The sequence below is a fragment of the Cenococcum geophilum genome (genome assembly GCF_001692895.1).
Source record: "Cenococcum geophilum 1.58 unplaced genomic scaffold K441scaffold_56, whole genome shotgun sequence".
Taxonomy (NCBI): domain Eukaryota; kingdom Fungi; phylum Ascomycota; class Dothideomycetes; order Gloniales; family Gloniaceae; genus Cenococcum; species Cenococcum geophilum.
Window position 1 is genome coordinate 1,072,083 of NW_027137614.1, and position 26,334 is coordinate 1,098,416.

The 26,334-nt window shown below is 46.1% G+C and overlaps 11 protein-coding genes across 11 annotated transcripts; 7 read left to right on the forward strand and 4 right to left on the reverse strand.

The window, feature by feature from the left end:
• Window positions 1–3,648: 3,648 nt before the first annotated feature.
• On the reverse strand, window positions 3,649–3,993 carry K441DRAFT_584126 (uncharacterized protein; the record flags this gene model as incomplete). Its single annotated transcript, XM_067644535.1, has 1 exon — window positions 3,649–3,993. A coding segment is annotated over one exon (345 nt), but the record flags the coding sequence as incomplete, so codon positions are not given.
• Window positions 3,994–4,667: 674 nt separating this feature from the next.
• On the reverse strand, window positions 4,668–5,282 carry K441DRAFT_681123 (uncharacterized protein; the record flags this gene model as incomplete). Its single annotated transcript, XM_067651432.1, has 1 exon — window positions 4,668–5,282. The coding sequence occupies one exon, from the start codon at window positions 5,280–5,282 to the stop codon at window positions 4,668–4,670; it is 615 nt and encodes a 204-aa protein (XP_067499027.1).
• A 659-nt stretch (window positions 5,283–5,941) lies between these two features.
• K441DRAFT_735251 (uncharacterized protein) lies at window positions 5,942–8,794 on the forward strand. The gene is made up of 4 exons (XM_067654294.1): window positions 5,942–6,506; window positions 6,595–7,029; window positions 7,194–7,462; window positions 7,803–8,794. Exons 1-4 carry the CDS (start codon window positions 6,099–6,101, stop codon window positions 8,482–8,484), a joined length of 1,794 nt encoding a protein of 597 aa, XP_067499028.1. The 5' UTR covers window positions 5,942–6,098; the 3' UTR covers window positions 8,485–8,794.
• Window positions 8,795–9,105: 311 nt separating this feature from the next.
• K441DRAFT_681125 (L30e-like protein) lies at window positions 9,106–9,602 on the reverse strand (the record flags this gene model as incomplete). The annotated part of the gene is made up of 3 exons (XM_067651433.1): window positions 9,106–9,390; window positions 9,458–9,531; window positions 9,587–9,602. The coding sequence occupies 3 exons, from the start codon at window positions 9,600–9,602 to the stop codon at window positions 9,106–9,108; spliced, it is 375 nt and encodes a 124-aa protein (XP_067499029.1).
• Window positions 9,603–10,780: 1,178 nt separating this feature from the next.
• Window positions 10,781–11,461, forward strand: K441DRAFT_667662 (uncharacterized protein). Its single transcript, XM_067649880.1, has one exon. The coding sequence runs from the start codon at window positions 11,169–11,171 to the stop codon at window positions 11,364–11,366; it is 198 nt and encodes a 65-aa protein (XP_067499030.1). The 5' UTR covers window positions 10,781–11,168; the 3' UTR covers window positions 11,367–11,461.
• Window positions 11,462–12,123: 662 nt separating this feature from the next.
• K441DRAFT_667664 (uncharacterized protein) lies at window positions 12,124–12,904 on the forward strand. Its single transcript, XM_067649881.1, has 3 exons — window positions 12,124–12,281; window positions 12,326–12,721; window positions 12,770–12,904. The coding sequence occupies exons 1-2, from the start codon at window positions 12,164–12,166 to the stop codon at window positions 12,529–12,531; spliced, it is 324 nt and encodes a 107-aa protein (XP_067499031.1). The 5' UTR covers window positions 12,124–12,163; the 3' UTR covers window positions 12,532–12,721; window positions 12,770–12,904.
• K441DRAFT_667667 (uncharacterized protein) lies at window positions 12,621–12,885 on the reverse strand. The gene is made up of 2 exons (XM_067649882.1): window positions 12,720–12,885; window positions 12,621–12,663 (listed from the first exon to the last, which is right to left on the reverse strand). The coding sequence occupies exon 1, from the start codon at window positions 12,878–12,880 to the stop codon at window positions 12,722–12,724; it is 159 nt and encodes a 52-aa protein (XP_067499032.1). The 5' UTR covers window positions 12,881–12,885; the 3' UTR covers window positions 12,621–12,663; window positions 12,720–12,721.
• A 1,231-nt stretch (window positions 12,905–14,135) lies between the features above and the next one.
• On the forward strand, window positions 14,136–16,214 carry K441DRAFT_279670 (uncharacterized protein). The gene is made up of 2 exons (XM_067640924.1): window positions 14,136–14,759; window positions 14,821–16,214. The coding sequence occupies exons 1-2, from the start codon at window positions 14,548–14,550 to the stop codon at window positions 15,731–15,733; spliced, it is 1,125 nt and encodes a 374-aa protein (XP_067499033.1). The 5' UTR covers window positions 14,136–14,547; the 3' UTR covers window positions 15,734–16,214.
• A 100-nt stretch (window positions 16,215–16,314) lies between these two features.
• K441DRAFT_583952 (SYF2-domain-containing protein) lies at window positions 16,315–17,240 on the forward strand (the record flags this gene model as incomplete). The annotated part of the gene is made up of 2 exons (XM_067644524.1): window positions 16,315–17,085; window positions 17,151–17,240. 2 exons carry the CDS (start codon window positions 16,315–16,317, stop codon window positions 17,238–17,240), a joined length of 861 nt encoding a protein of 286 aa, XP_067499034.1.
• Window positions 17,241–17,304: 64 nt separating this feature from the next.
• K441DRAFT_667668 (uncharacterized protein) lies at window positions 17,305–18,301 on the forward strand. Its single transcript, XM_067649883.1, has 5 exons — window positions 17,305–17,367; window positions 17,451–17,568; window positions 17,622–17,885; window positions 17,948–18,188; window positions 18,263–18,301. The coding sequence occupies exons 1-4, from the start codon at window positions 17,329–17,331 to the stop codon at window positions 18,052–18,054; spliced, it is 528 nt and encodes a 175-aa protein (XP_067499035.1). The 5' UTR covers window positions 17,305–17,328; the 3' UTR covers window positions 18,055–18,188; window positions 18,263–18,301.
• Window positions 18,302–24,425: 6,124 nt separating this feature from the next.
• On the forward strand, window positions 24,426–25,850 carry K441DRAFT_699858 (putative penicillin-binding protein). The gene is made up of 2 exons (XM_067653199.1): window positions 24,426–24,611; window positions 24,661–25,850. The coding sequence occupies exons 1-2, from the start codon at window positions 24,521–24,523 to the stop codon at window positions 25,782–25,784; spliced, it is 1,215 nt and encodes a 404-aa protein (XP_067499036.1). The 5' UTR covers window positions 24,426–24,520; the 3' UTR covers window positions 25,785–25,850.
• The last annotated feature ends 484 nt before the right edge of the window (window positions 25,851–26,334 follow it).

Here is a 26,334-nt window from a genome sequence, read left to right on the forward strand (position 1 = left end):
GCATGGCAAGATCTTAAGTGCCTAGTAAGGTGATCTCAGCGGGAGAAACCACGCTCTCCAATGCTATTACAATTTTCCACATAATATGGGAACGGCTTTTCTGCAGAGTGCACTATTGACTGATGTGCCTGAAGGTCAGCTAGTCTGATGAAGAACGCTGGGCAATCCCGGAAGTTGCACGGGAACGTTTTTCCTCTGCCATAATTGTTAATCTAAAGAACCCTTGGTATTAAGATTTGTCCCTTACTCTATTATTTCGGTTACTAGTTCATACTCTGATTTTTCAGCAGCTGCCGTTTCCTTAGGCCCAGCCGAATCCTCTAAAAAAGAAGAATGAAGTGTAGGAGGTGAATATAGTGCTTCCGGTAGGATACCTATTGGCAGTGGCTTAGCTACATCCTCCAGCTCGCTAGACGCCAAATTGTGTTCATTATCGTCGACGTCGCCATTATCAAAAACCTCCGTAATCTCTTTAATCCAACCTCCTCTCATGAGATCATCCACTGTAGGAAGGTCACTTCTCTCTTTATTGCCACTTTTGGATTTACGACCACGTTTGCGAGGGCAAAAATGCGCGCGGCGTAGATGAGCTGCAGCATTGTAGTACGCGCCGTACTTCTTTCCGGCGCGGCACTGCTTACACTTAGCGAGGAAATTTTTGTCGGGAGAGGCATCAACAGTGACCCAAACTGTCCCGACTTTTACATGGGCCTCCTGCTGATGACGATTCAACTCGTGTTCCCCCTTGAAGCCATTTGGATACTCATTACAGTCTGGGCAATTGATCCTTGTACTGGGAGGACGGATATACAGAGCCTTAGTAACATCAATTGGTTGGATTAGGTGACCGCCGGGTATAACTTGATTCTCACGGCTTCTTGATGGTTTGTTCACTAGATCGTGGGGTTCTTTCGGTATGCTGAGACCAGTATCTTGAATAATATGCTCTGGTCTTCGTTGTTGGTGATCAGACGTCGTAGGATCGTCAGAGTTTATGGACTCTGCACTTGTCGACGTATCTCCTTCGCTATCGGAGCCGTTACCAGAATCCACATTACGGGGGATAGCAGCCAGAGCTATATCCTCTAAGTGTCTGGCGATGTGCACACTGACAGCGCCAAGACCATCACCAACACTTTCTAAACAGAGTGGACAGGCTGACCCATTCCAGTCAGAGTTGCTGATAAGCAAGCAATCAATCTTGAGGTCTTGAAATTGATTGATTGTATAAATCAATACTCACGACTTGATTGAGGATTGATTGGTTAGCTTTTTTAGAGGCTTGATTAAAGATTGATTGATTGATATATAGACTTATCGAATTTTTGGTAGCGCTTCGCCGCAGCGTTAAAATTTGCCTTCTAACAGCCTCGAATTCGCCCAGAATCCTCCACTCTTTTACTGTTTATCTATTATATCCTTTAACGTAATGCTGACCGTCCTTCTGACCGTCCGTTTTACCCGGAAGATTATGGTGTTACCGGTATAATTCGTAATAATCCTCGCGATAAGGCTTATAAGGAGTTTTGTGATGCAGCTTGAAAGCTATAAGAGGAAGCCTGCGATGCAGCTCGCGATGAAGCACGAGCTTGTGATGTAGTACGAGCTCGTGAGGCGCGAGTAGCCTGTGAAGCGGCTTCTATGGTTGCCTATGCGCTAGCTTGTATATTAGCAGTAGCCTGTAGAGCTTATATATTCGGATCTTGGCGTGGTGTTGAGCCTCTAGGTGTAGCAGGAACAGCTGCAGCCTTCTTAAAGCCTATCTTCTTCTAAGATTGATTGCATGAAAGAGCAGCAATTATTGTAGGCAGTAACCTAGATCGACGCTTTTCTAATAAATCGCCACACTTACTGAATCCTTGCTCGTAGTTAGTGCTTGCCGCTGGAATAGTCAGTATATTAAGAGCTATGCGGCTAAGTTGTGGATACTCAGTTCGAAGCTACCACCAATACTTAATGGGATCCTGCACTAGAGGGTGGTCTTCATCAAGTGGCTTAATCTTCTTCCAAGTCTCATATTCATCGTCATCGCTGGCTCGGCCCTCTGCTACACCAGTGTTGGCTTTAACGTATAAGTCACGGGCTGTGTAGAGACGTAGCCTCTTCCGTGGCGGCTCAACAGCTAATGACGTAGGCTTATCTAAAGCTTCGCCCAAAGCCTTATTTGGAAGAGCTTTGTATTCTACCCATAGAGCTTGGAAATTGGCGTCGTTCATTTTAAGCTAATTTGGCCTATCCTTCCAAGCGTTCTTACAGAAGAGCTTAGTGTAAGGATGCAGAATTACTACCGCGTAGTAGATAGGCGTCTCATTAAGCTTTTTGAAATACTCGTTTAACTTCAACCAGGCCGCGTTAATATTAATCTTAATATAATCTTCTATAGCCTCCTAATTAGGGTAGTCCTCCTCTGTAGCTTTAGCAACTCGATCCTTCTATTCTTTAAGAACTATAAGTAGCCAATTAAATATAGGAATAACCTCCTAGATGGCACCATTCGAGCCTGCCTTCCCTCTGCCCTTAAGCATACTTATAGCCTCGTAAAAAGGGCAAAGAATATTAAGGTAGTTATTTACGACTTACCAATCGTGTGTAGTAATTCCGCCAACTTTAATATAAAGGCGTGCCTTTATTTCCAGTGGCTCTTAACCTCGGCTTCTTGCAAAGGATTAAGACGCTACCTTCTTCTTCTCAAATTCGTTAATCTTAAAGGTTTAATATACATTAAGGGCAGGCTATAGTTCTGTGGCTCTCTTAAAGGCGTTAAAGTAACTATTCCAGCGCGTCTTAATGGGCTTAACTAGCTGCTTAACCTTAAAGTTTGAATCGGGAGGAACGTTTTATGTAATTTAGAAGGACTTAAAAAGCTTAATCTGTTAAGCCGTATTAATGGAAATAATAAGATCACAGAGGGCTCCAAGAGCACCTTCCTTTCACCACTCTATAAGAAACTTCTCTTCTTCCTGGCCTAAATTAGTAGCAGTAAAAGAATAGGCTAAGGCTACTTATAGGAATATTCTCATCATTCTTAAATAAGTCCTTGTCCTTTAACTACATAATTTACTAAGCTACAAGATTAAGTATATAACAGGCGCACCGGCCATAACGGTAAGCCGCGATAAAGTCAAACTTAATGGCCAAGCCTTCTACTACGGTGTTATTCTTAGATTCATTATCCACAACAAAATAGCCTAGCCGCTCTTTTGTAATATTAAATGTATTAAAAACGCTTCTAATAACCTCCACATAATTCTCTCCAAAGTAACAGCCGAGTTGGGCTGGTAAGGCTATCATATAGTCGCGAATCTTGCCTTTATAGTTAAGGTGATGAACCCATATACCCGTAAGAGCGTATCTGCCATTTAGTGTTAACCGGCCATCAAAAGATACGTGGATTCGTAACTGCGCAGTAGAGAGGAACTCCTTTACGGATAGAATATAGGCTTTAAACTCTGTCATGACGAAATCTGCAACGGCTTAATAGTTCTTCCATAGAACCCGCTCAGCCTCAGGATTCGCGAGTTGTAACATCTTGCGGAAGGCAGGCGTCTCAAATTCGCGTAGAGGGTGATTATTCTCTATAATCCAATTAACAGCTGACTGTTTAAAAGCTTCTGCATCAAAGCCACCGATCAGAGCGTTAGCAACTGCTTAAGAGACGTAGTAGCCACTCCTCATAACTTGCTCTAGAAGAGTACTCTGCCCAGCCTCTATGGCCAGTATAATCTTGCCGTGCTTATCAACTCCATAGCCCTTCTTATTCTGCCTAAGATGGGCAGCAGCAGCACTAGTTACTCGTGTAATGTTATACCGGCCTTGGCCTCCACAGTCAATAATCTTATAGATATGGCAGTACTTGCAAATAAAGATAATTTGCTTGTCGTTAACCCTGCTTTGCAACCAATATCCATACTTATATATCCAGCTAGGCGTCCGTAGTAGGCTGTAATAAGGCTTCATAAGGTCAGGTAGTCGTTTCCAGTTAATACCATCATATCAATTAATCCCGTCGTCTTCAGAGTCACTATTAATCTCAATAGAGGTTTTGGTAGGAGCAACAGCTTCAGAGAAGGTAAGGTCAGCGTCAATCCTATTTCCTGCATTCAGCGCGTTAATATTAGCCTATAACAGTTCCTCTGCCATTATAGCAGTATCAAATAATAATTATTTAACGCTAGTGTTAAGGTTTAAATTAGGAACAGTGCAAATTCAAGGACCCTAGTGTACAATTTCGGCCCGGAAAAATAATTCAATTAGGCCTAGCAACTGCTACATCAGGCTTAGCGCCTATACACTCGGACCTCCGACCAAAAGCCTATTACCAAGATCTTATATAAAAAATATATAAAATATACAATCAATCAATCAATCTAAGCCTTCCTTAATAGATTGATTGCCCAAATTAAACCCTCCAGATTGAATTGAAGATTGATTGTATAATACAATCAAGCAAGCAATCCGAGCAATCTAAATTACTTATCAGCAACTCTGATTCCAGTGAGATGCAAGGGCATGTTCTTGACCGAGATGATTGACCCAGGTGTCGCGGGACCGAAAAGTAGTCGTATTGCCAAGACATTGATCCCAAGGACAAACGTAAGGTTGCAAGTCCGCAAGGAGGTGTTTTCTTAAGCTGTTAATCGGAGCATCATGTAGAGTAAAAAATGGACTCACCTCCACATTTTTGTTTCCGACACACGTATTTTCCTGCCACAAGCGTCACATGTAAATGGATTCCCCTTTTTGGCATCTTCTGACAAAGGCGGAATCCGGGGGCAACCTTCATCTGCAGTCGATGCCCGAGAAGCAACAGTAGCCGCATACACAGTTGTAGCGGGAACTGAAGTTCCCAGTCCTGAATCTTGAAATTTTGATGAAGCTGCAACTGTTTCAGTGCATTCATGTTCAGAAAAGAGACAGCTCTCATCGTTGGCAATAATAGAAGATCTTTGTGCTTCTAATCGCTTGAAGCGATCCCAGTTAACCTTGCCCAATTTGTCGACCAGATCAAAGTTTGCTTGCGGAAATCTTGCGTGAATGAGGCTGGCATAGAATTGGGCCGGTTGTGACTCAAGCAGTGATGACGGACGAGCACCATAATTCTCTAAATCATCAATCGGTGTCTTAAGGAGGGGATCCAGATCCATAAGGCACTCGATATCAGTCCTAATATCTTCTAATATTTCATCGATGGTGTCATAGGAATAACTTAACGAAGCGTCGTTATCGTATCCCGTGTCTTCGCTCTCTTCGTCTTGCTCAAATGTTTGTCGAACCTTTCCCATTAATGCCTTTACCTTGGCAGAACTCATAGAATCTTCCCGAATGATCTTAGATGGGATAGCATATTGAAGTAGTCCTAATAGTCAGCTTCGTCTTATATTAATTCAACCCTTGCCAGGCCTACTCGAAACCAAGACCTCGGCAATTGAGCAGAGTAACCCTAGCGTAGATTTGTATAGGGTATGAGAGCGATTTAAGACACTTTCTAGTTGCCCCTCGGAAACCTGATATCCATCTCCCCAAAGCTGAAAAAGACCAAAACTGCGCTGAATACTTTCCAGTTGCTGACAAGAAAAGGCTGAATCTGTATTCAGCTGCGATATGATCAACTTAAATAAGCAGAGGCAGCTATGAAAGAACTCGGCCGTAATGCCTAACTCCCTCGTATGGGTTTGGGAGGAGGTGTTCTCTTGCCAGTGCTTGATATACGAAAGGGGGTCGCGATCACTTGGTCTGTTTTTAATCATTTTAGATTACTTCACTTTAAGCTGCTGTAAAAAAAAAGACATGTGAAGTAAATGATTAACTTGATGATACAAGGGAAATGAGGTGATAAGCAGTGTGGGCATAATTCAGAATTATCTTGGGGAATGAGCTCAAGCTGAGTCTTGCAGCAAGGCAGAGACCGTAAGGCAGATTCACAGCTAGATTAGACTGAACTTGCAACCGGACGACCCCCTAAGGTGCAGATTCTGCCTTACCGATGTTGCTTTTTGCTCCGCCTCAACGCCTGTAGATTCGTGCCCGACTCCATCAGCATGGCTACTTGTGTATCCCCTCAGCCTATCTCAATTACTGAACTCTGAATTCTTCTCAAAATGGCCGAAGCAGCATTAGGGCTGGCGCTTGGAGTGCTGCCAATCATCATCGAAGCTATCAAAGCCTACGAGTCGACTTACGACAAAATAAAGACATTTCGTCAAGTTTCTCGTGAAGTTGGAAGACTTTTGAAGAAATTTGAAAGGCAGATGCAATTCTTTGAGAATGAATGCCACCTGCTGCTGAGGTTGGTGTTGAAGAATGACGGTTGGAAGGCTAAGGAGATGATGGAAAATCCGGCGCATCACCTTTGGACAGATCATGATCTTCACAACCGAGTGACAGAACTTCTGAACAACAATTATGGCACTTGTAAAAGTATTGCAGAGGAAATAAAAATATCTCTAGACGGACTTGAGGAGGAGTTGATATATCTTGATAAGGTCGTAAATCAGCAAAGGTTTAAGGTACTCTACATAGCTCAAATCCAGCAAGGCTTAGAATCCGCGTCTTTTGCTGGGAACCGGAACATAGATATCAGCTAACTATGTCCAGGGCGAATCGATAAGAGACACTATTCGGCGTTTACGCCAGTCTGTGATAGTCTCCTTTGAAAAAAGTCGATATGAGAAGAAACTCGAAAATTTGCGCAATCAAAATGCGGACCTCCGCCTCCTGCGATCTCAAATCTCAGATTTTCAGCACCAAACTTGCTTCTCAAGAGGGTATTCCGGCTCAAATTTAATGCCGTCCACGTATCATACGGTGCAGCAAGCATCACGTACACTTTATGATGCTCTGACAATGTCATGGTGCTGTTCTGATCCTGCCCATATAAGGCACGGCGCGAAGCTATATCTGGATGCGAAAGTGGAAGAGACGGTTCAGCTCAACTTAGTAATTTCAAATCAGAATAGCGATCCCGCTATTAACCAAAGGTACTTCTACCTCCACTCTGCAGGTCGAATCAGCCCTCGCAAGACCCTTATTGTTTTAAACTAATCCTATGGGCAATTTATAGTGAAAGTAGAACCGAATGCGCAATAAGGCTTCATGTAAGATCCTCGAAGAATCCTATACCGGATTTGCCAACACCCATGACTTCCCCTTCACCTTTAGCTACCGGAGAAGGTCCAAATATATCGCAAGACGAGAGAACTGGCCTGTTAACGAACTTAGCACAATATTCAAGGAAGGACGCCGCCCCTCCTCTGCTTGGGAGGACTAAGAAGCGAAGAAAAGTTCACTTCGAGAAATCTACCGATAACTGCACGGAGCCTGAACAACAGAAAGCTTCATTACCCCATAAAGCTGTGAAATCATCAAATATATCCGTACATTCTCTTGAAAGTCAAATGTCGGCGTTCATAAACCTTCAATACGCCAAGAACATGTGTGAGCATATGAATCAACATGTGCTCCCGTCAGTCTTTAGCAACGACGTATATAGAGATGAGGTGCACCACTTGCCTTTAGGCTACCTGGAGGTTCCCGGGGGGTGCGAACATCTTTTTTATCACTCCAAGTCTGCTGAGGCCGACATGAAGAAGCGGGTCTCTATCCCTTAACCCGTCAACTTGGGCACGCAGGTTATCGATAAGAGTCCACCAATCAGATCGGTAGGATTCGGTAGCCGTGCTCAGGAATACACAATTCGGGGAGTGGCNAAGGCTTCTGGGGGGTTTTTTTNGCCGTCTTATTTGGGGGAATCTTATACNNAGTCTTCTGAACAAGATCTNCATCAATTCTAGCGTGATTAGAAGGCATGGTGGTGGTATATTTGATGGTTTAATTCTACGCGTTGTTCTGATTCTGGTGTTCGCGCACGGGCCTTCTACTCTGCTCGCCCTGACGGGTCAAGGGATAGTCGAATTATTGCGGCCATCCACCCAAGACACTCTAGACTTGGCCAGCCAACTGAAACTCGCTCACCGTATCGTTACCGCTGTCCTACAGTATCAGTCGACTCCCTGGCTTAGCCAAGATTGGTGCCTGCAACAATTCACTTTCTTTGGATCCAGCAAAGAGCTGTCTGAAAAGGTGTTGCGAACACTCCATGTCAGCGTGGAACTCCCTAACAATGAGTGCAAAACATCTGTCTTGCCCATGGAGGGCATACAGGCAATCGGCTATGACTCTCCAGTCGACATGGAAGATGTGCAGCTTCTCTACGGTATCCGAAACATGACTCTGCACTGTTTAGGTGTTGCCTTGCTTGAACTTGGATACTGGAAACCTTTGGATTCTCATGATCTATTAGCAGTGCGCCGACTTGCCGCAAGCCGATCACCGCTAGGGCCAAAATATCAGGAAATAGTCCAGAAGTGTCTGGGTTGTGACTTTGGTCTTGGCATTGACCTTACGAAGACCGATCTGCAATGCGCGTTATATAACGACGTTGTATGTCCATTAGAAAGTATGATGGAAAGTCTAGGTATTTCCTAAGGTTAGTGGTTGGAGTTTGGCCCTAGCCGTACGAACTATTCAGCTTTTAACATAAGGAGACTCGCCACAACGCTCAGAATTAATCGTATAGCCTTTTACGACGCATTTCTGAAGCCCCCTAGAACGGGCAGTGGAGTCTTTATAGCGTTACTAGGAAGAACCGTTACCGTGTTTTATTGTGCTTCCGAGAAGTACTCATTGTCGCCGCGCTAGATTTGCAAACTGGAGATCTTGGGATTGGGTGATACCCGTATGGTTTCCGTAGTGTTCATAGTATTTGTAGTACCGGTAGCAATTCGCAGTATACTACATAGCTAGCTATAGATTCTGCTTTCATGTGTGGGTTGACAGCTTGCCTGGAAATACAATTGATTACTGGTTCTTCTTGAGCGTGGCTGTAGCCAGATTTGCTGTTGGTAATTAGTGCGCAAAGGGCCGGAAGACCTCGATTGTGGAGCAGCTGAGGCCATTCAAACAATCAAACATAGAAAAGCAGGGAAATGAAAGGGGATCCGAAGATTCTTTGATTATCACTTCTGATTATTCTGGCCCATCCCTATTGCGACATCCGCAGCTCGGCGCTATTTTCCAAGCGCCTGATAAAAGCCGTATTCCAGCGACTCAAATCATAAGCCTCTCTACCTTGTCCTTCAACGATCTGATCTGGCCGGATAGATCACTAGCCTCGTTTGTCGTAATACTGGCTGCAATGACAGCCCGGCTCACTCCGCAAGCCCTTCCCAAAGCCGTTTTGCTGGGGACATATACGTAGGGGACGTTCTTGTCTTCACAGAGGAGAGGCAGGTGGAGCACGATGGCCAAAGGTGAGGTATCGGCGGCGAGAACGATGATCTCGGATACCCCACGGTTTAATGTCTTCGTCGCTTCGTTTGCTCCCTTTTTCAACTGTTCCCATATCAGTATCGCTATAGCTGCACGTGGATCAAAAGTGTGGATTTGGTGAAGAACGAACCTGACGATAGTGATTAGCTTGCTGCACAAGATCGAGAATCTCTTGAGATAAAGCGGAATCGGCCACAGGCCAAGCTATGTGCTTGTTAGTCGCATTTTACTTAACATGAGGTGGACTAGTGAAACTTACCAGCGGCTTCTACCATGATTCGGTATGGTCAGTGATTGGTGTTGATTTTCTGTTCGCTCGCCCGAAGGTTCACTGCGTTGGAGGCACGCTCGAAAGTTCTAGCTTGTTAAAGTTAAGAGACAAAGTTGAAGAAGAAAAGCTAGCGTTTGGGCCGGATTTCAAGGATGGGTGTATCGGACTTTAGTAGGACCGTTAATCATGGCCTGTGCGTACATATGCCCGCACGTGACCCGTCTCTGATTCTGTTGGTGCGGATTTTTAATCGGTCCGCAAACTAACTAACTACATTTGTGCTATACCACCGATTGCGGCTGGAGAGCATCACGTGACACTGATGAGTCCTCTCGTTTAACGTCCCTCCCTGAGTGGCGCAAAACCCCCCGTGCCGCAATAAATCCATTGTTTACGCATCTCAACTCTCTCCCCCGCGATTCTATCAAGTTATAATTATAGTAGTAGTATTCTCTAGATATTTCCCTTTAGGAAACCAGTGTGCAGCCTAAAAAATACAATGCTTTTAATTATGCTGTTAGTCGTTCTTTTCAAAGCATCTAAAACTGCGTTAGCTTTACACCCCTGCTGCACCACGACTGTCTATAAAATTTCAAGCTTCGGAGTATTTAATTAATAAAACTATTACAGAATAAGGTAGTCCTAAGCTTTTAAAGACACTTAGCTCTTAAAAATATATATTCCGGATTTATCCGTAAGAAGGGGCCTATCCCTTAGCACGGTAGCGCCCTACGAGCAAGTAGCCCCGTGCGTAAAGGCTTTGAATTCCTAAGTACAGGCACTAAATTCAGCTCTTCTAATTGGCTAGTTCTTATCGATACCGGTAGGACGCAAATTACCGTGCTAAGGGATAGGGTGTCTTGGCATGAGAATTTAGCGCGCTTACGTAGTGCAGTATTAGATGCTTAGCTGGCCGTATTGTTTTCTACGCTATGCCGAACAGGCTCCCAGGTGTGGCGCTCTTCTAGAAACGTCTTTGAAAGGTCACGTGCTGGCTATTTTTGGCAGCCGAGCGTTCCTTTGTTGCCAGCTGTCTCTCATACCGGCTCAGCGGCTGCCTCTGGTGCCTTTCCTATCACCACAGTCGTAGACATGGACCGAGCCTGCCAGGTGCTGGCGCAAGGTCTCCCTCCAGATGTTCCTAAAACATGGGCTTATCAGAACGAGGCGATGTCCCTCTCTATACGCTCTATTATCGCGCATACGGACAACCCTCTATAGAGGAAAAGGTCCAACGCCAGTAATACCTCACCCCAGAGGAAGAGAAAGCTCTTGTTGCTTTTTTATTACTAATATCTGATCTTGGATAGCCTGTTCGAATAAAGTATATACCTTCGCTAGCCTTCAGCCTCGCCCGCCGGCGGTCCACGACGGACAAACCAATCAAGCCTCCAGGCAAGAACTAGGCTCGATCCTTTAAGATACGTCAACCCCAACTCAAAGCGAGGAGAGTTAGGTCGATAGACTGGAAACGTCACAAAAAGAATACATACGTCAAGATTACACACGGTTCGAAGTAATTGGCAGAGTAGTACATAATCCGGCCATTCTACCGGAAAATTGCTACAACATGGACGAGACGGGAGTCATATTAAGCATGCTTGGCTCCGTCAAAGTCCTTGTAAGTAAGGACGACCTACGTAACTATAGAGGCGCGGGAGTCAAGCGGACAATGGTAACTGCTATTGAGTGTGTCAGTGCTGATGGTAGGTCACTGCTCCCTCTTATAATCTGGCCAGCTTCAACCCACCGAAGCAACTGGACCTGATGGCGTTATCTGGGACTGGGTCTACAATGTCATTGCAGAGTTGGCGCTCACAACCGTCGCCAGACCATCGACACCTCCCCCATCCGGCCCTCCACGTACCGCGTCGTTTCAGCAGACGCCTTGGTCGTTCAACACCGGGAGTTTCGTAGACACATCCGATCTGAGGAGGAATGTGGATCCCATACTTAGGAGTGAAGCGGAGGATAATCTTACGATTAATCATCCGGACGTTCTCAACACGTTTTTTGGAAAGATCTCGCAACTTCAGTAGAGGGTGGCGGAAGCTACATACACATTCGACGGAATGGCCAGACGGAGCGGATCTGGCTAGAGGAGCTCATAAGGCAACAGCGCTCGGTTGCTGGTCAAGCAACGAGGTATTAGAGGGGCTCCTTTCGGGACGGAGCGGGCCGCGAACTTATGATCAAGGACTTATGGGAATACGAAGGACGGCCCAAAGAAGGCCTCTTGCTTAAGGAGGCAACGGAAGCCGATATAAAGAATGTGGCGCGGTATTACCACCATAAGACGGTGCTCGCCAATAACGAGGTGGACAATATTTTAATAAACGTGCGGAGGGGACTAAGCGATACAGTCGGCCGAAATCCACTTCAATAGCAACGGGCAGCACATTCCGAAGCCATCACAAGTTTAAGAACGTCTAGTCCCTCTAGAGCTAGAAGAGGTAGGAGTAGGAGCAGCAGTCAAACCATGNCGCGGAAGAGGTCATTAAGCAGTATTCAGGCATCGATGCCCCCCCCAAACGGTCATGCTCGGACTCGCCAGTTAAGCAGGATATGCACCAACAAAGAAATCGTATTCATCGTCAACTTATTATACAAGATTTTAGGAAGAGCGTTTACAAATCAAGCTCTCCACGCGGCATATTAGTAGGATTGCTTAGCGGCATAAAAGGTAAGTGCCCGACGAAGCTTTCCAGGCCACGGCTGATTTCTTAGGGCACAAGTCGCTACTAGATGCGAGTATCCTCCACCAGGATATCTCTATTGGGAATACTATAAAACAGCCCAGATACCATTTGCTAATCTTTGAAGGTTTTGCGCAGTGTATATCACGTCCTGCTCCGGTGGGACAGGTTGTCGGAGAAGGATGTTCTGAAAGTGCAGGACGAGGGGCGGCGTCGTTGCGGGAGGACTTCCGATAACAACACCGTTTGCGTTAATGTCAACTGTTTGTATTTGGGCGGGGACTTGTGCGGGCGGCCGATTTGATCGAAGAGTATATGTGGGAGTCGCCGGTCTACACTCCCACTTCTTAATATGTATCGTTCTTGCTACTTAATTAATCTTAAAAAGAAGAACAATCTTTACGCGGCCCTGGGAATTGGCTAACCACTATTGCGCATTATTTCTGAGCTTGCGTAATGTTTCTGACACGCTAACCTTAAAGACAAGTGTTGGCCAATCCATCGGATTTGGTTGGGTAGCAATAGGCCTCCAGCATGAGTTGGCTTCTTTTTTTGTCGAACGTCCCTTATATGTTGTTGCACCCATATCACAGAGGTCGTCAAGATCTGTTAATCCCATGTGTTCAATCCGACGCGCAAAGTCATGTGTAAAAGCCCTAGTTACTCTTTTATGCTCCTTTGTGGGGACTTTAATTATTAAGGTGTTAATATCCGTGCAGTAAGTAAACCGTAAGCCCCTACTGATTGTATAGCGCTTTTCCTTAATTTTAGCAAAGTCACCCTCTGTAATAGACTGAAAAACCAGATATTAACTTATTGCTGTACCCTGGTACAAATGGTTAGAAAGCGTATTAATAGCGCTTCGTAGTCTAGAAATTAAGGTAAACGTCCGAGTTTAGTCTTTAAGTCCCTCCAAAAGCTGAGAAGATGTGATAGGAGTAATATCAATCGCTTCGTCGGAGGCTCGGGCGGAGACTTGGGCGGAGGCTTTGGCGGCGGTTGAGGCGGAGGCTTTGGCGGCGGTTGATGCAGACATAGTGTAAGGGCGGAGATAATAGCGAGCGTCGCTACCGGATTCACCGAAATAAGTAGTCATTTTGAAAAGGTTTCTTTAATGGATTTGTGATAAGATGTGAGGCTAAAGAAATCTAATGAAATGTTCGACGGTCTCTTTAATGGGCTTGTGATAAAATGTGAGGTTAAAGAAATCTGATGAAATGTTTGACGGTCTCTTTAACGGGCTTATGACAAGATGTGAGGCTAAAGAAATCTGATGAAATGTTCGACAGTCTCTTTAATGGGCTTGTGATAAGATGTAAGGTTGAAGATAAAGGTTGATGAAGAGAACGTACTGTGAGTGATTAATATTTTATCACTTCATGCGACTCGCGAGGAAAGGTACGCTGAGGTGAGATGATGAACTTGTGAGTGATTGCTTTATGCCCTCGCTTGTGTACCTCTGTAACTTTCGCTTGCAACTGAGATTTATGTAAGATACAAAACCTTCTCGTAGACCAGATTCGATCTGCCATTGCAAAAGTTTGCTCTTAAATATAACCAATGTGCGTATTTGGACATAGACATACGTATATACGTTCAGAGCTATAATATACAATGTGTTTATACAGATGCCGGCGCAAATACCCTCGAGCCCTGCACGAACACAAGGGTCCCAATGCGAAAAAAATCAGAAGTATATACAGAAACATCCCGATTCCCGAGTCCCTCGAATGACTCTGCATCCAGCCCCGTTTCCTAGGGCCTTCCCTGCTCTAACTTCCCTTTTAACTCCCCATCTTAAAACTCTCCCCCCAGGCTCCTCCCCTCCCACCCGCATCTCCCAAGTCCTCCAAGCCGACCAGCTTCACGCCACCCTTACCTCATCCTTCCTATTCCCCTCTCCAGGCTCATTCCCCTCCAATTCAGCCCTCCAAACCCGCCCCTTCTAAACCTTCTACCTCTCCTTCCACCAACTCCCCCAAAAACCCCTCTTCCCCCTCCACAGTCCGATGAAACCCGCCCCCAACCCCATCACTCACCCAGCAGACTCCCAACGCACACTCGATCCGCCGCAACCGCCACGCCCATAGCGCTAGCAGCGCCTCCTCCATCTCGCGCGTCCAGGCGGGAGCGAGATCTGGGTGCTGCACCAGTCTGTTCTGCAGGCCGCGCGGGAGAGAGGTGAAAGGGACGCCGCTTTGGGCAAAGACGCGCCAGGCGAGGGCGGGAGAACCGGCGCGGAGGAGGGCGTGGATGAAGACTGCGGGGGCGTGGAGAGGGTGCCGGTGTTCTATTTCTGGTCCTGGTTCCGCTTCCGCTGCTCCGACTTCCGCTGCTTCGACTTCGACTTCCGCTTCTGCTTCCGCCTCCGTTTCCGCCGCCATCGTCCCCCTTTCCCCCTCCGGCATGCCGCCACCAGCCCCCCGCTTCCCTCCTCGCCCAACCCACCCCTCCCATTCTCTCCACCCCCCCCCCCCCCCCCCCCCCCCCCCCCCCCCCCCCCCCCCCCCCCCCCCCCCCCCCCCCCACCCCTTCCGCATCCCCGAGCCTCCCGAGCGCCCGCACCCACGCGCCCAGATACCACCAATCCGCCCGCCTCCCCTCCATCCAAAGCCCCAAATGCCACGGCTCCCCCCCGGCCCCTTCCACCCCCTCAACCCCAACCACCGCCCTGACCCACTCCCCCCTCATTCCCCCCTCCCCTCCCTCGCATCCCGCTTCTTCCGCCTCCGCCGCGACCGCCCGCTCCGCGACCGCCCGAACCACCTCCCCGAACAGCCGCGGCGGCAGCGCTGCCCGCCGCGCCCGCAGCGCCACGAGGTGTCTCCGCAGCGCCGAAAGCGTGGGCCTCGGCGCCGCTGCCGCCATGTGCAGCCCCGCGTACAGCAGCGGCGTCGGGGGCGGTATGTCGCTAGCGCGGAAGCGCGTCAGGAGCGCTGTCAGGAGGGCGGGTAGGCGGGTGTCGGCGGGGTGGGCGCGGTGCAGGTGGAGGAGGGCGCTGGATAGGGGGCCGGCGAGGGAGGGGGAGGCGAGTGCGGTGGTGAGGCGGGGGTCGGAGAGTGCGGTGGTGGTGAGGCGCTGGAGGGAGGCGGGGGAGGTGGCGAGGGGCAGTTGGGTGAGGAGGGTGTGCTGGAGGGTTAGGTCGGCGAGGCGGGTTGGGCCGGGGGTTGGGGGCTGGGAGGAGAGGAGCTGGCGCGCCGTAGTGGAGAGGGCGGCGGTGGTTATGGCGTCGCTTTGCCGTCGGGATTGTGCGACGATTTTGGGGGTGCGGTGCCGGTGCCCTGCGGTGGGGGGAAGGATTGCGGTGCGCAATTCGTCCGTGAGGCTGAAGAGGTTGAGTTGTCGGTTTAGAGCGTCTCGAAAATCCGGCGGGATGTCGTTGATTTCGGGGGTTTCTTTGGCTGGCTTGCTGGAAACACGAAAGCGTCTATCATCCTGATTTCGAGCGTTAGGTATGGTGCTATTCTGGCGCCAAGTATGAGGTTGTTTCCCACTCTCCCTGAGAGCATAAGATGGTCTCTCATCCTTACTGCCGCTGTCGGATGCGTTGTGGGTTGAGAGGGTACGGAGGATTGTCTGTCGCCCACGGGGGGGTTGGCGGGCTATCGAGGGAGCATATTTGCACAGGACGCACACGGAACGAATAGAGCCCAATGGCATTGATGGTGTAAGACTGTGTCCAGCTTTCCTAGTTGGGTGTGGTTATGATTTTGGAGACTGCACAGTAGTGTGGCCGAAGCTTCGAGAAAATAAGAGTGCTGGCAGGCAGCCCAATTGCTAATGCTGGTATCGGGAAGAGCTGTATATTGAAGCTCTAAGTTGGCTTCAATTTCAAATATTGCTGAATAATGAGAGGCTGGCAATGCCTTTGCCTCTTGAGCCGTCGATGCCGTCCAAAGAATTGGTATTGTGGCTTGGTGTTGAGGCTTGGTGTTGCGGCTCTGCGAAAAAGTTGGCGCTAGCGGCCGTCTCGACCTTTTCCTCCGACATCATCACCACAATTAACACTTTAACACCAGAATGACTGCCAACAAGGAAGCAGGGAGCGCTGTTGAGCTCGAGCAGCCACCGGCTGTTGCAGAGGAGGCTCAAGAAACCGAAGCCACTCCAGACACCGTACTCTCCAAACCCACCTCTGATGCCGAACCATCAAACGCAGTTCAGTCGCGCATGGAGCGCTTCAAAGCTCTACAAGCCCGCCAAGCCGCCTCGCGCAAGCAGAACCTTAAAGAATCAAAAGCAGAAACACAGCGGCTGGCCACTGATCCAAACCTCCTTTCTGCGCTAGAGCGAAAACGCGCCATCGCCTCACACAAGTTACTCAAATCTGAAACTCCTGACTTCGAGCGCAAGCGCGCCTGGGACTGGACAGTCGAGGAGTCGGAGGCGTGGGACAAGCGCATGGAGAAGAAGTCGCGGCATCGGGAAGACGTCGCGTTCCAGGACTACAGGCAGGATGCACGGAAAGTTTATAAACGACAGCTGCGAGATCTCGCGCCGGATAAGGAAGCCTATGAGAGGCAAAAGCAGGAAGCGATTCAGAAGGCTGCGCAGAATGGAGGGCTGGAGATTGTGGAGACAGAGGATGGAGAGCTCATTGCTGTGGACAGGGATGGAACCTTCTACTCGACCGCGGACAGCACAGATTTCGTCCAGAATAAGCCGGATAAGGCGGCGGTAGACCGACTTGTGGCTGATATTAGGAAAGCAGAAGATGTTCGGCTCAAGAAGAGGAGAGATAGAGGAATCGATGATGATACCGGTGGAGATGTCACTTATATCAACCAGAAAGTATGTCTTATCACTTTTCTATATCTAACATCGTTCGGAGTGGTTTGGCTAACAGTCTTACTCAGAACAAGCAATTCAACGAGAAGCTTGCCCGCTTCTACAACAAGTATACTGCGGACATTCGGGAGAGCTTCGAGAGAGGAACTGCACTTTGAAAGCAGTCAGGCGATGTTTAGAAGACATTCTGTCACTTAGGGCGTTATCGGTGATTGGTTAGGCATTCAGGCACGTTGTATTTCTAGCATGGGACTGGATTTTGAGCAAATTTTATCATTGAGCGCGGTATGATCACTAAGGGATCTTTATTTCCAACGAACATTTTCCATTTTATCAACTTAACGGATCTGCTTATATATATTAAGCAGAAACAACAAAGCTGTGTAAGAGATACAGATCCACGAGGACATGCCCTAGTGCCTCTCAGTCATGTGCGCATGTATTCCTCTATGCATATCTTGAACACTGCCTTCATTCACCAGGTCGGTGAGGCCGCCTAGTACTTTTAAATCTCCGCTTTCTGACTTTCTCTTCTTCAGCTCCTCCAACTATTTCAATTACACCTTTGCCTATCGCTCAGCCATCTCAAAAGTATTCAATCACGACACACCCTCTTCTAGACAATTCACATCTCAATCCCAATTCTCGTTATCGCTGGGATGCTTTGGGCAACCCTGACCTATGCCTTGGCTATCCACAGTGCTCTAGTCAAAGCCAACTTCACTCTCCTAGTTGGATATGTCATCGATCCCAACATTTCCCTAGCTGTGGCAACGGAGGGCGACACGCGGGGCGACTCTTTGGTATATCTTATCAAAGTTCATTCACAATCCGCTTAGTAAAAGACTAACTTGTGTATCTCTAGTTGCGACTCTACAAAGACAACAACAACTGCAAGGGAACCTCGTGGTATGCCAGATCTACGTCCCATATGGGAACGTGCACCGTGGCACCGTGAGTTATCGCATATAAAATGGATTTTAAAGAAGCACAAGACCTTTAGATTTGCTTGCTCCCTAACCAATGAGCATTTCTTACAGACAAAACGAAGTCTCCTCGGTCGAATTTCTTCTTGGAAACAACCCATTCTGGTACCAGTTTTACGAGTGAGTTTAGCTAGCATATCACCTCCTTGAAAGAGTATCTGCATCTAGGATATAAGTTTACTAACCGATTTAAGTAAATAGGACTGCCCACAGTATGAGATCCGATATGTAGCAATAGGAAACAAGATACCCGACTTTACAACCACTGCTCTAGGCTTTCAATGCTTCTGATCTGGATAATCATAGACCAAACCCCTCCTTGACGAAATCTACCTCGGCTAGTCAGCATCGCTGCTATACTCCTGCGCTCGGAACCGCAATCCTTGAATCCGATGAAGGATATGGTAAGGGCAGTGAGTGCCCAGTCCTTCGAGTCGCGTGATATGAATCTTAGCACGGATTCTTCCTTCCATACCTAGTTCCATACTCAGTACAATCAACGTTTTATAGGTGCATCAATCAATGTGCCTCATCGAAATCTGCCATTGTTGGCACTAACACTGCATCAGCGTTCCTCAACGCATGGATGCGAAGAGCAGCCTGTATCCGTCCGTCGAACGAACTCGTGTGTCGATTGATCTATGAAAGAAAAGAGACTATATATACAGCACCTAGACGCGTCCAGTAGTTAGCGTGTTTTATTAAAATTTCCTTAAACAGCAAAAATACCAAAACTTCCCCTACAAAAAGGCCGAGCAGACGTGGCCGCGCTAACCACCGGAGTTGACAGGAGGGTGTACATGAGGTAGGTGCAGGCAACAGGAAGTGGGGGCAGGCAACTGAAACAGGGTGGTAGGTAGCTGGGTGGTGAGTCATAGGGTGGTAGGCATCCGAAACAGAGTAAGCAAATCCGGTCTAGGTCGGCACCGTCTTCTGGTGACGCAAAGTTAGACATCAATGTCCCAAGGTTCTCCTCCGCCAAGTCCACTCAACAAATCGCACCAGCGCTATAAAGTCAGCAGGAAGCCAGCAAAGGCTGAGTTCCCAAATTCTTCATCATTGAGACGAGCCCGCAGATATCCTTCGATATTTGGATCACTTGCCTTTAAAGAAGGCCAATGACGACAGTCATCCTCCGAGTCCATGCTCCAATTCTGAGGCCAGTTTCTAGGCAAATCCTGAAAAGAAAAGTAATCAAGTCAGCAAAGCTGGCATCACCAAAAAAGGTTACTTCATCATTGGGGTGGGCCCTCAGATATCCTTCGATATTTGGATCACTTGCCTTTAAAGAAGGCCAATGACGATAGTCATCCTCCGAGTCCATACTCCAATTCTGAGGCTAGGTTCTAGGCAAATCCTGAAAAGAAAAGCAATCAAGAAGTCAGCAAAGCTGACATCACCAAAAAACCGGTGTACTTCATCATTGGGGTAGGCCCTCAGAGATCCTCCGAGTCCGGATCACTTGCCTTTGAAGAAGGCCAATGATGATAGTCATCCTCCGAGTCCGTACTCCAATTCTGAGGCCAGGTTCTAGGCAAATCCTGAAAAGAAAAGCAATCGAGAAGTCAGCAAAGCTGGCATCACCAGAAAACGGTAGCTTCATCATTGGGGTGGGCCCTCAGAGATCCTCCGTGTCTGCATCACTTGCCTTTAAAGAAGGCCAATGATGATAGTCGTCCTTGGAGTACATGCTCCAATTCTGAGGCCAGGTTCTAGGCAAATCCTGAAAAGAAAAGCAATCAAGAAGTCAGCAAAGCTGGCATCACCAAAAAAGGTTACTTCATCATTGGGGTGGGCCCTCAGAGATCTTCCGAGTCTGGATCACTTGCCCTTAAGAAGACCAGTGATGACAACGGCTCTCGGAGCCCATGCTCCATCCCAACGTCGCAACGCCCAAGTATCTCTTGTGTGCTTGCCCACGATGCAATGTCCGGTGGGCAGGAACGAGTCTGAGGTCTTATGCAGTATGGCGCCAACGTGTTGAAGGGCATGTGCCGTGGTATCATACGTGGGTAAATCCGGTGGAGGACATGAAGTCTTCGGAGGCAAGGTAGGCTAGAACGCTAGGGGCAAGTGCTGACAGGTAACAAGATCACGGTCGATGAGGAGTACAATGGTAGCATCCGAAGACGAATATTCATGCCCTAGTGGAAGAGATGCGAAGAGATGAAAGACCGGTGATGAAGCAAGGAAGTGATGGAACAATCTTGAAGAGTGTCGAAGATCGGTGTGTTGTTGTCAAGAGTGATGAAAAGAAATTTGAGGGCGAAGAGCCGCCTTTTATGCCTGGAGAGACCCTAGCTTTAGAGCCGCTTGCTGGGATAGTAGGTCAGTGGAAGGAAGGCGATATCGTAGAAGTTTGCGTTCAGGCTTTGCCTTGCAGCACTTCGTAGCTCGCTTATTGATACCAAGGAAGGGATGGAGAACTCTCGAGGAAGTTAAGAGATGCTTCAAGGGGATTGCGAAGATGAATAAGGGGGTGAGGACTGAGACTAAGATAGGCGAGGAGAGTGCTTGAGGAAGCCGGTATCTGTTTCTGGGGGAATGCGGAGCGAATTAGGACGGCAACCATTGGTATTAAAGCAGTAGGGAGCTCTCGAGGTGTTAGTTGTCTCCAGGAAGTCACGAAGGCATATAAGCATGTGGTCATTAGTATTGAGGAAGGCGGGGACACATTACGAGGAAGTCGGTATTCGTAGGGCAGTCACTGGCATCGAGGCAGGTAGTAAGCGGTCCCGAGGAAGTTGGCATGTATATCTCAGGGTATGTACAAAAAAATAAGTGGGGAGAGGACGCTCTCTCGTCAGAGGATCACATTTACGAACTGGTCGAATTAAGAGAAAGCACAGCGCTGTCCTGACCACGAGCACTGCTTTAGCCCCATTGTTGCCTTGTCAGGGAAGGGATATATTCAACACGATAATAGCACAGGAAAGGTCGATTGATTAGTCAAAGCCCCCGAAGCTCACTCCAGTTCAATTTACTACCTACATTTAGCACCCAAATCAATCAAGTGGCGCCAGCTCTCTTCTACTTAACAGACCTTTGCCCCTATCCTCTCAAAGGTCTAAAGCCAATCCAACGTCTATGATACTGCCTATATGCTCTACTACACCCGCAAAGCCTCGATCACTGTCAATATTGCTAACCTCCCTAGCGTCTAGCCCTCCGGCGCAACGCCTCGACCCCTCGAGGCGCCCGTAGTCTCGAGCGCTACAGCAGCAGCAGCTATATCCTTCACATTAAGCCCCGTTAACGCGACAACCACGATGGGGAATGTCTAGGCCACGTCATCGGTGGATTAGAATACCCGGCCAGTATCCAGAGGGGCAGTCCGGAGTGTGACGGCAGGGCACAAAATGAGGCGAGTCCTGAGGGTACGAGTGGGAACTTGGAGGTTAGGGCTGAGCAGTCGATAGAGACACGTTACGAGAGAGAGCTTCGATGCTGTAAATGGAGTTTGTAGGGGGAAAATGAAGGAGGGGTATAAGTAGGAGATCGAGGTTAGGGGTTGAAACGAGTATTGAGAGATTCGGAGGGGCAGGGGGACTTGATCGGGAGGACTTGACGAGCACGAAAGGGTCAAACGATGTTCTGTAGCGTAGGCTTTGTTCTTTGAGAGTATATAATAGCGCTGGTGTTGGGTTTCTTATATATGACAGAATTTTGCGCAGATTACGCCGCGTCTTTTACAAAGGCTCTTAATTGAAAGGAGATAGGATATATGTTTCAGTGACACCTTAAACTTATCGAATATCTCTATCTAGACTTACATCTAGAAGTTTCCATCTTTCCCGAAGAAGTAGAAATCGTTAGCTGTTCTGAAAATTAGCTAATCGATCACTAAAATCTAACAGAGGAGAGTTTCTTAAAAACAGGCGATGTTAGGCAAGGCCGCTAGGTTACCTTTATATATTACTTGTAAGCATGCTTACATAGGCCGACTAGTTACAAAATGCAATGTCTTATACTCCTAAGACTTTACGTCTATATACAGCAATAGTATTTCTATAGTCTTAGCTAACTCTATCTATTAATAATCTCTTTTAAACTAAATCCCAAAAGAGTTATAAGTTTAACCCACTAAATAAGCCAACCTAAGATTCTATTACTAGATTGTCTTATTAGGTTTTCTATCTACTACTTACTTAAAGCTTTAGGTAATAACTCTATACCAAAATACTAAAGGTTAAAGATCTGTTTCTATAGGTAGAAGTTTATTTTTAATAGTAAAATAGCGTTATAGTTATAGTTATAAGCTTTATCTAGTTGCTAATTATAGAAGTAGTTAAATAGGTGCTAATAAAAACCATATAATTAAAGGCCCTAAATCTATTAATATAAGCAGCCACTTCCTTATACTTCTTTTATAGATAATAAAGAGTGCGCTTTATATAGTAGAACTTAGGATACTATAAATAAAAAAGATCACTTTTATATTACAAAAAGTACAATATAACTTAAGGCCTTACTCTTAGCCAATACTTATAAATAAAGTAATTAAAATAGAATAGATAGTTAAAAAAGTAATATTATCTACCCTATCTGGCTAGTACTTGTATTTCTTATAGTTAGACAGTCTCCAACCTCTTAGTTACCTATCCTTAAGTTTATATATAGTACTTTAATTATCCTCTTAGTAGTAGTTTAAAATTACTCTATTCTTAAAGCCTTTATAAAGGGGAATCTTAAAAAGTAAATAATATACCTCCTATACTAACCAATTACGTTTAATAATAAGCTTATTTATAAACTTAACTACTACTAAACTAAAGGTACAAAGACTGTTAGTATATAGCTATACTAATTAAAATAACTCCTAGTAGGAAGTTAGCTTCTTCTCTTCCTTACTATAATATTTGCCTATATAGTTAACCGTTACTAATATGCTTATAGCGGGTAATATATTAATATTTACTATCTATACTAGTATTATAGCTATATTATAGATATTAAAATTTTTATTATTATACTATAAATATAATATTTAGTAATATAGATTTTAATCCTTTAATATAGCGGCTTTATTATAATAAAATGCGTTAAAAGTAAAAATAAAACTCCTTTACTCTAGCAGAGCCTTTCTTTAATTTTAAGTGGTAAGATTTAGTGCAATTACAATATTATTAAAATCAGTTAAGGTAAGTAGTAAGAAGCTTACTAGTATTAACTTATTCTTTATAACTAAAAGTAGAAGGGTATTAGAAATTAGGAAGCTTAGATTAATTAGGATTAATTATAAATATAAAAGCAGCCTAGTACTTAGTAAAAGCTACCCTTAATTCACTAGCTAACAGATCTAGCCTTAGGGCTATTAAACTCTAAAAAAGCTATATATAGCCGCTACCTTATACCTACCACTTATATTAAGATTAAAAGTTAGTATTATTAAATAGACCTATAAGTATATACTTTCTAAATAGATTAAAGCGGTAATATAGCTAGTAAGCAGCAATGTATAAGTTATTATTAAATTTTTAAAAAGTAATCTAGTAGCGCCCAGCCTTATTAACAGCCTTATACTTATTAAATTAAAGTATATAAGAGTATAAACCATATTAATATAAATTAGTAGCACTAAATGTAAACAATAGTAACCTACTTTTACTATTTTTAATATAAACTATAAGCTTATTTCTTTCCTACCTCTATTAAGATCTAGTGCCCTTAAGCTGCCATATATACTATATAATTTTATTTAGCAACCAGTCCCCTAAGGTATTCTTAGTATTATTTTTAGGTGGAGTAGTTTACCACACCTTATAGGACGATTCTTAGTAGTAGAACCTAACTCTATAATAGCTCTCTACTTATTTAAATCATATTTAGAGGCCTAGAAAAGTAAGCAGAAGCAGGAGTAGTATATAGGGAAGACGCGCCTTGTCAATCGGAAGTCCGTGCGCAGATTTTAGGTGAGGAAAACTTGTGTAAAGATTGATCTATGAAGAAAAAGAGACTAGATATACATGAGGTAGGTGGCAAAGACTGACGTCGACACTACGTCATTGCAACCTGATCGACACGCCTTTAACAATCGATATAACTGATATAGCTTTAAAAGCTTCTTTAAAGGGCCGTCTTTAACAAAATTAAAGCGGGGCTTATAGATATAACACTTGCTACACTTAATTACAGTAAGATCTGCTATATTTATAATATATATAGCAGTATTAATAGAGGTGTCAACAAAAAGGAAGACGCAATACTAGGGTATTTTAATGTTCATAATATTTTGATGTCCGTCACGTGGATTCTGCCATAACTTACCGCGCGCAACTTTTTTTTTAACCAATCAGAAGCAGGCGTGGCGGGGGTTTGAATTCTAGGTCCCGAAAATATAGACCACTCGTACCTAAGGCTAATCAGAAGACGGAAAACACCGCATACTCTCCTTCATAAATCTTTCTCCATCACGTTTGCTCATTTAGTTATGGTATTATAGATAATCTAACATGGACCATTTCGAGAAATTGCTTGCTGAGGCGACAGCGAAAGGATCTAATGGAATACCAGGCACCGTCGTCGCTGTTGTTGATAAGGAAGGTCAGTCTGCAAAAGGTCGATAATATTTCGGAATTAATGGTCCATATAGGGAAATATGTCTACAAGAAGACTGCTGGATATAAAACCCTTGCCGAATATGCCTTGCCAATGGACTTCGACAGTACCTACGCAATAGCTTCCTGCACTAAGCTGATCACATCAATTGCGGCATTGCAGTGCGTTGAGCGAGGTCAAATAACTCTGGATGGCCCGGTGGATAAGCTCTTACCAGAACTTACTGAGCTGCCCATAATTGAGGCAAGTGCGGATAATGCGGAAAAGCCCCCGTATACCCTCAAACCTGCGAAGAAGAGTATTACTCTCCGCCATCTGCTCACCCACACAAGCGGCACCTGCTATGAAGTAATGGACCCTAGTGTGGCGGCGTGGAGAACTGATCGTGGCGAAGGGCCCAAGTGGATGATAGGCAAAGTAGTGGAAGCGTTCAGTACACCAAGGATTTTCGAGGCAGGGGAGAGCTGGTCTTACGGCACGTCGCTGGATTGGGCCGGTCTTCTGGTAGGGCGTCTCAACAAAACTACCCTTGGCGAGTACGTGGAGCAGCATATTTTTAGTCCACTCGGTATGAACTCGACGACTTTCCATTTGGAGCAGAAACCACATGTCCGAGAGGAGCTGATGACGATGTTCGCACGAGGTCCTGGTGGCGAATTGCTACCCGGACCGTCGAGAATACTCGCAGACCCAGCTCCCGAAGAAATGGGAGGCACAGGACTGTATTCTTCTGTGCCAGATTATACCCGCGTGCTGGCGGACCTCTTAAAGGAATCCCCGGTAGTACTGAAGAAAGAAACTGTGGATATGATGTTCACACCGCAACTCGCCGAGGGTACTAGCGCACACAGTGCGCTAATTGGGGAGGACCGCGACACATATCGTCTTATGGTCGGAGGGACGTCGAGAGGTCTGAATATTAGTTTTGGCCTAGGAGGTTTAGTCATACTGGACGACATCGAGAAGCCGGATTACTACAAACCAAAGGGAACGTTGACCTGGAGTGGGCTTCCAAATCTAGTGTGGGCCGTAAATCGGGAAAAGGGCCTCGCACTGATGTATGCAACACAGATAGTTCCCTGGGGAGATGAGAAAAGCCACGCCGTGACTCAGGCCTTTGAAACTGCAGTGTGGAGAAATCTCAGCAAATCAGCATGAAATTCTCCAGGCTTAATAGAATATCAAGGATCAATGAGTTTATGAAATGAGAAACAACTTGACGCGAAACGCGCTTGCGCGAGAAAACAAACGCCACAATAGGTGACGCCGTGAACCAGCCATCATCCCCTAAGCTTCAACGTCCTCCGCTCATCTCCTCTGTTCACATGCATTCACCTCACAACTATCTGGCACTTTGTTGAGTTTGGTACTATCCGATGAATCAGAATACCTATGTACGCTTTTATTATATTGCAAGGATTGGGACAGCTGTCAACCCCCCCTTCGTGGAGCTCGATACGACTCTCTAGGCACCCAATCTTAATGACATTAACAATCGATTGACCAAGCAGGAAGATTGAGAAGCCTGAGATGCGGAGGAGTCCCAGTGCTTGAGGGGGATTAGGCATATCGGATGCTATGGGAGCTCGGAAAGATCTATACACTAAACTTGATCAGGCGCTCCGTTCCAGAAGGATTAAACAACGCATCATGCACTAAACTTGATCAGGCGCTCCGTTCCAGAAGGATTAAACAACGCATCATGCAC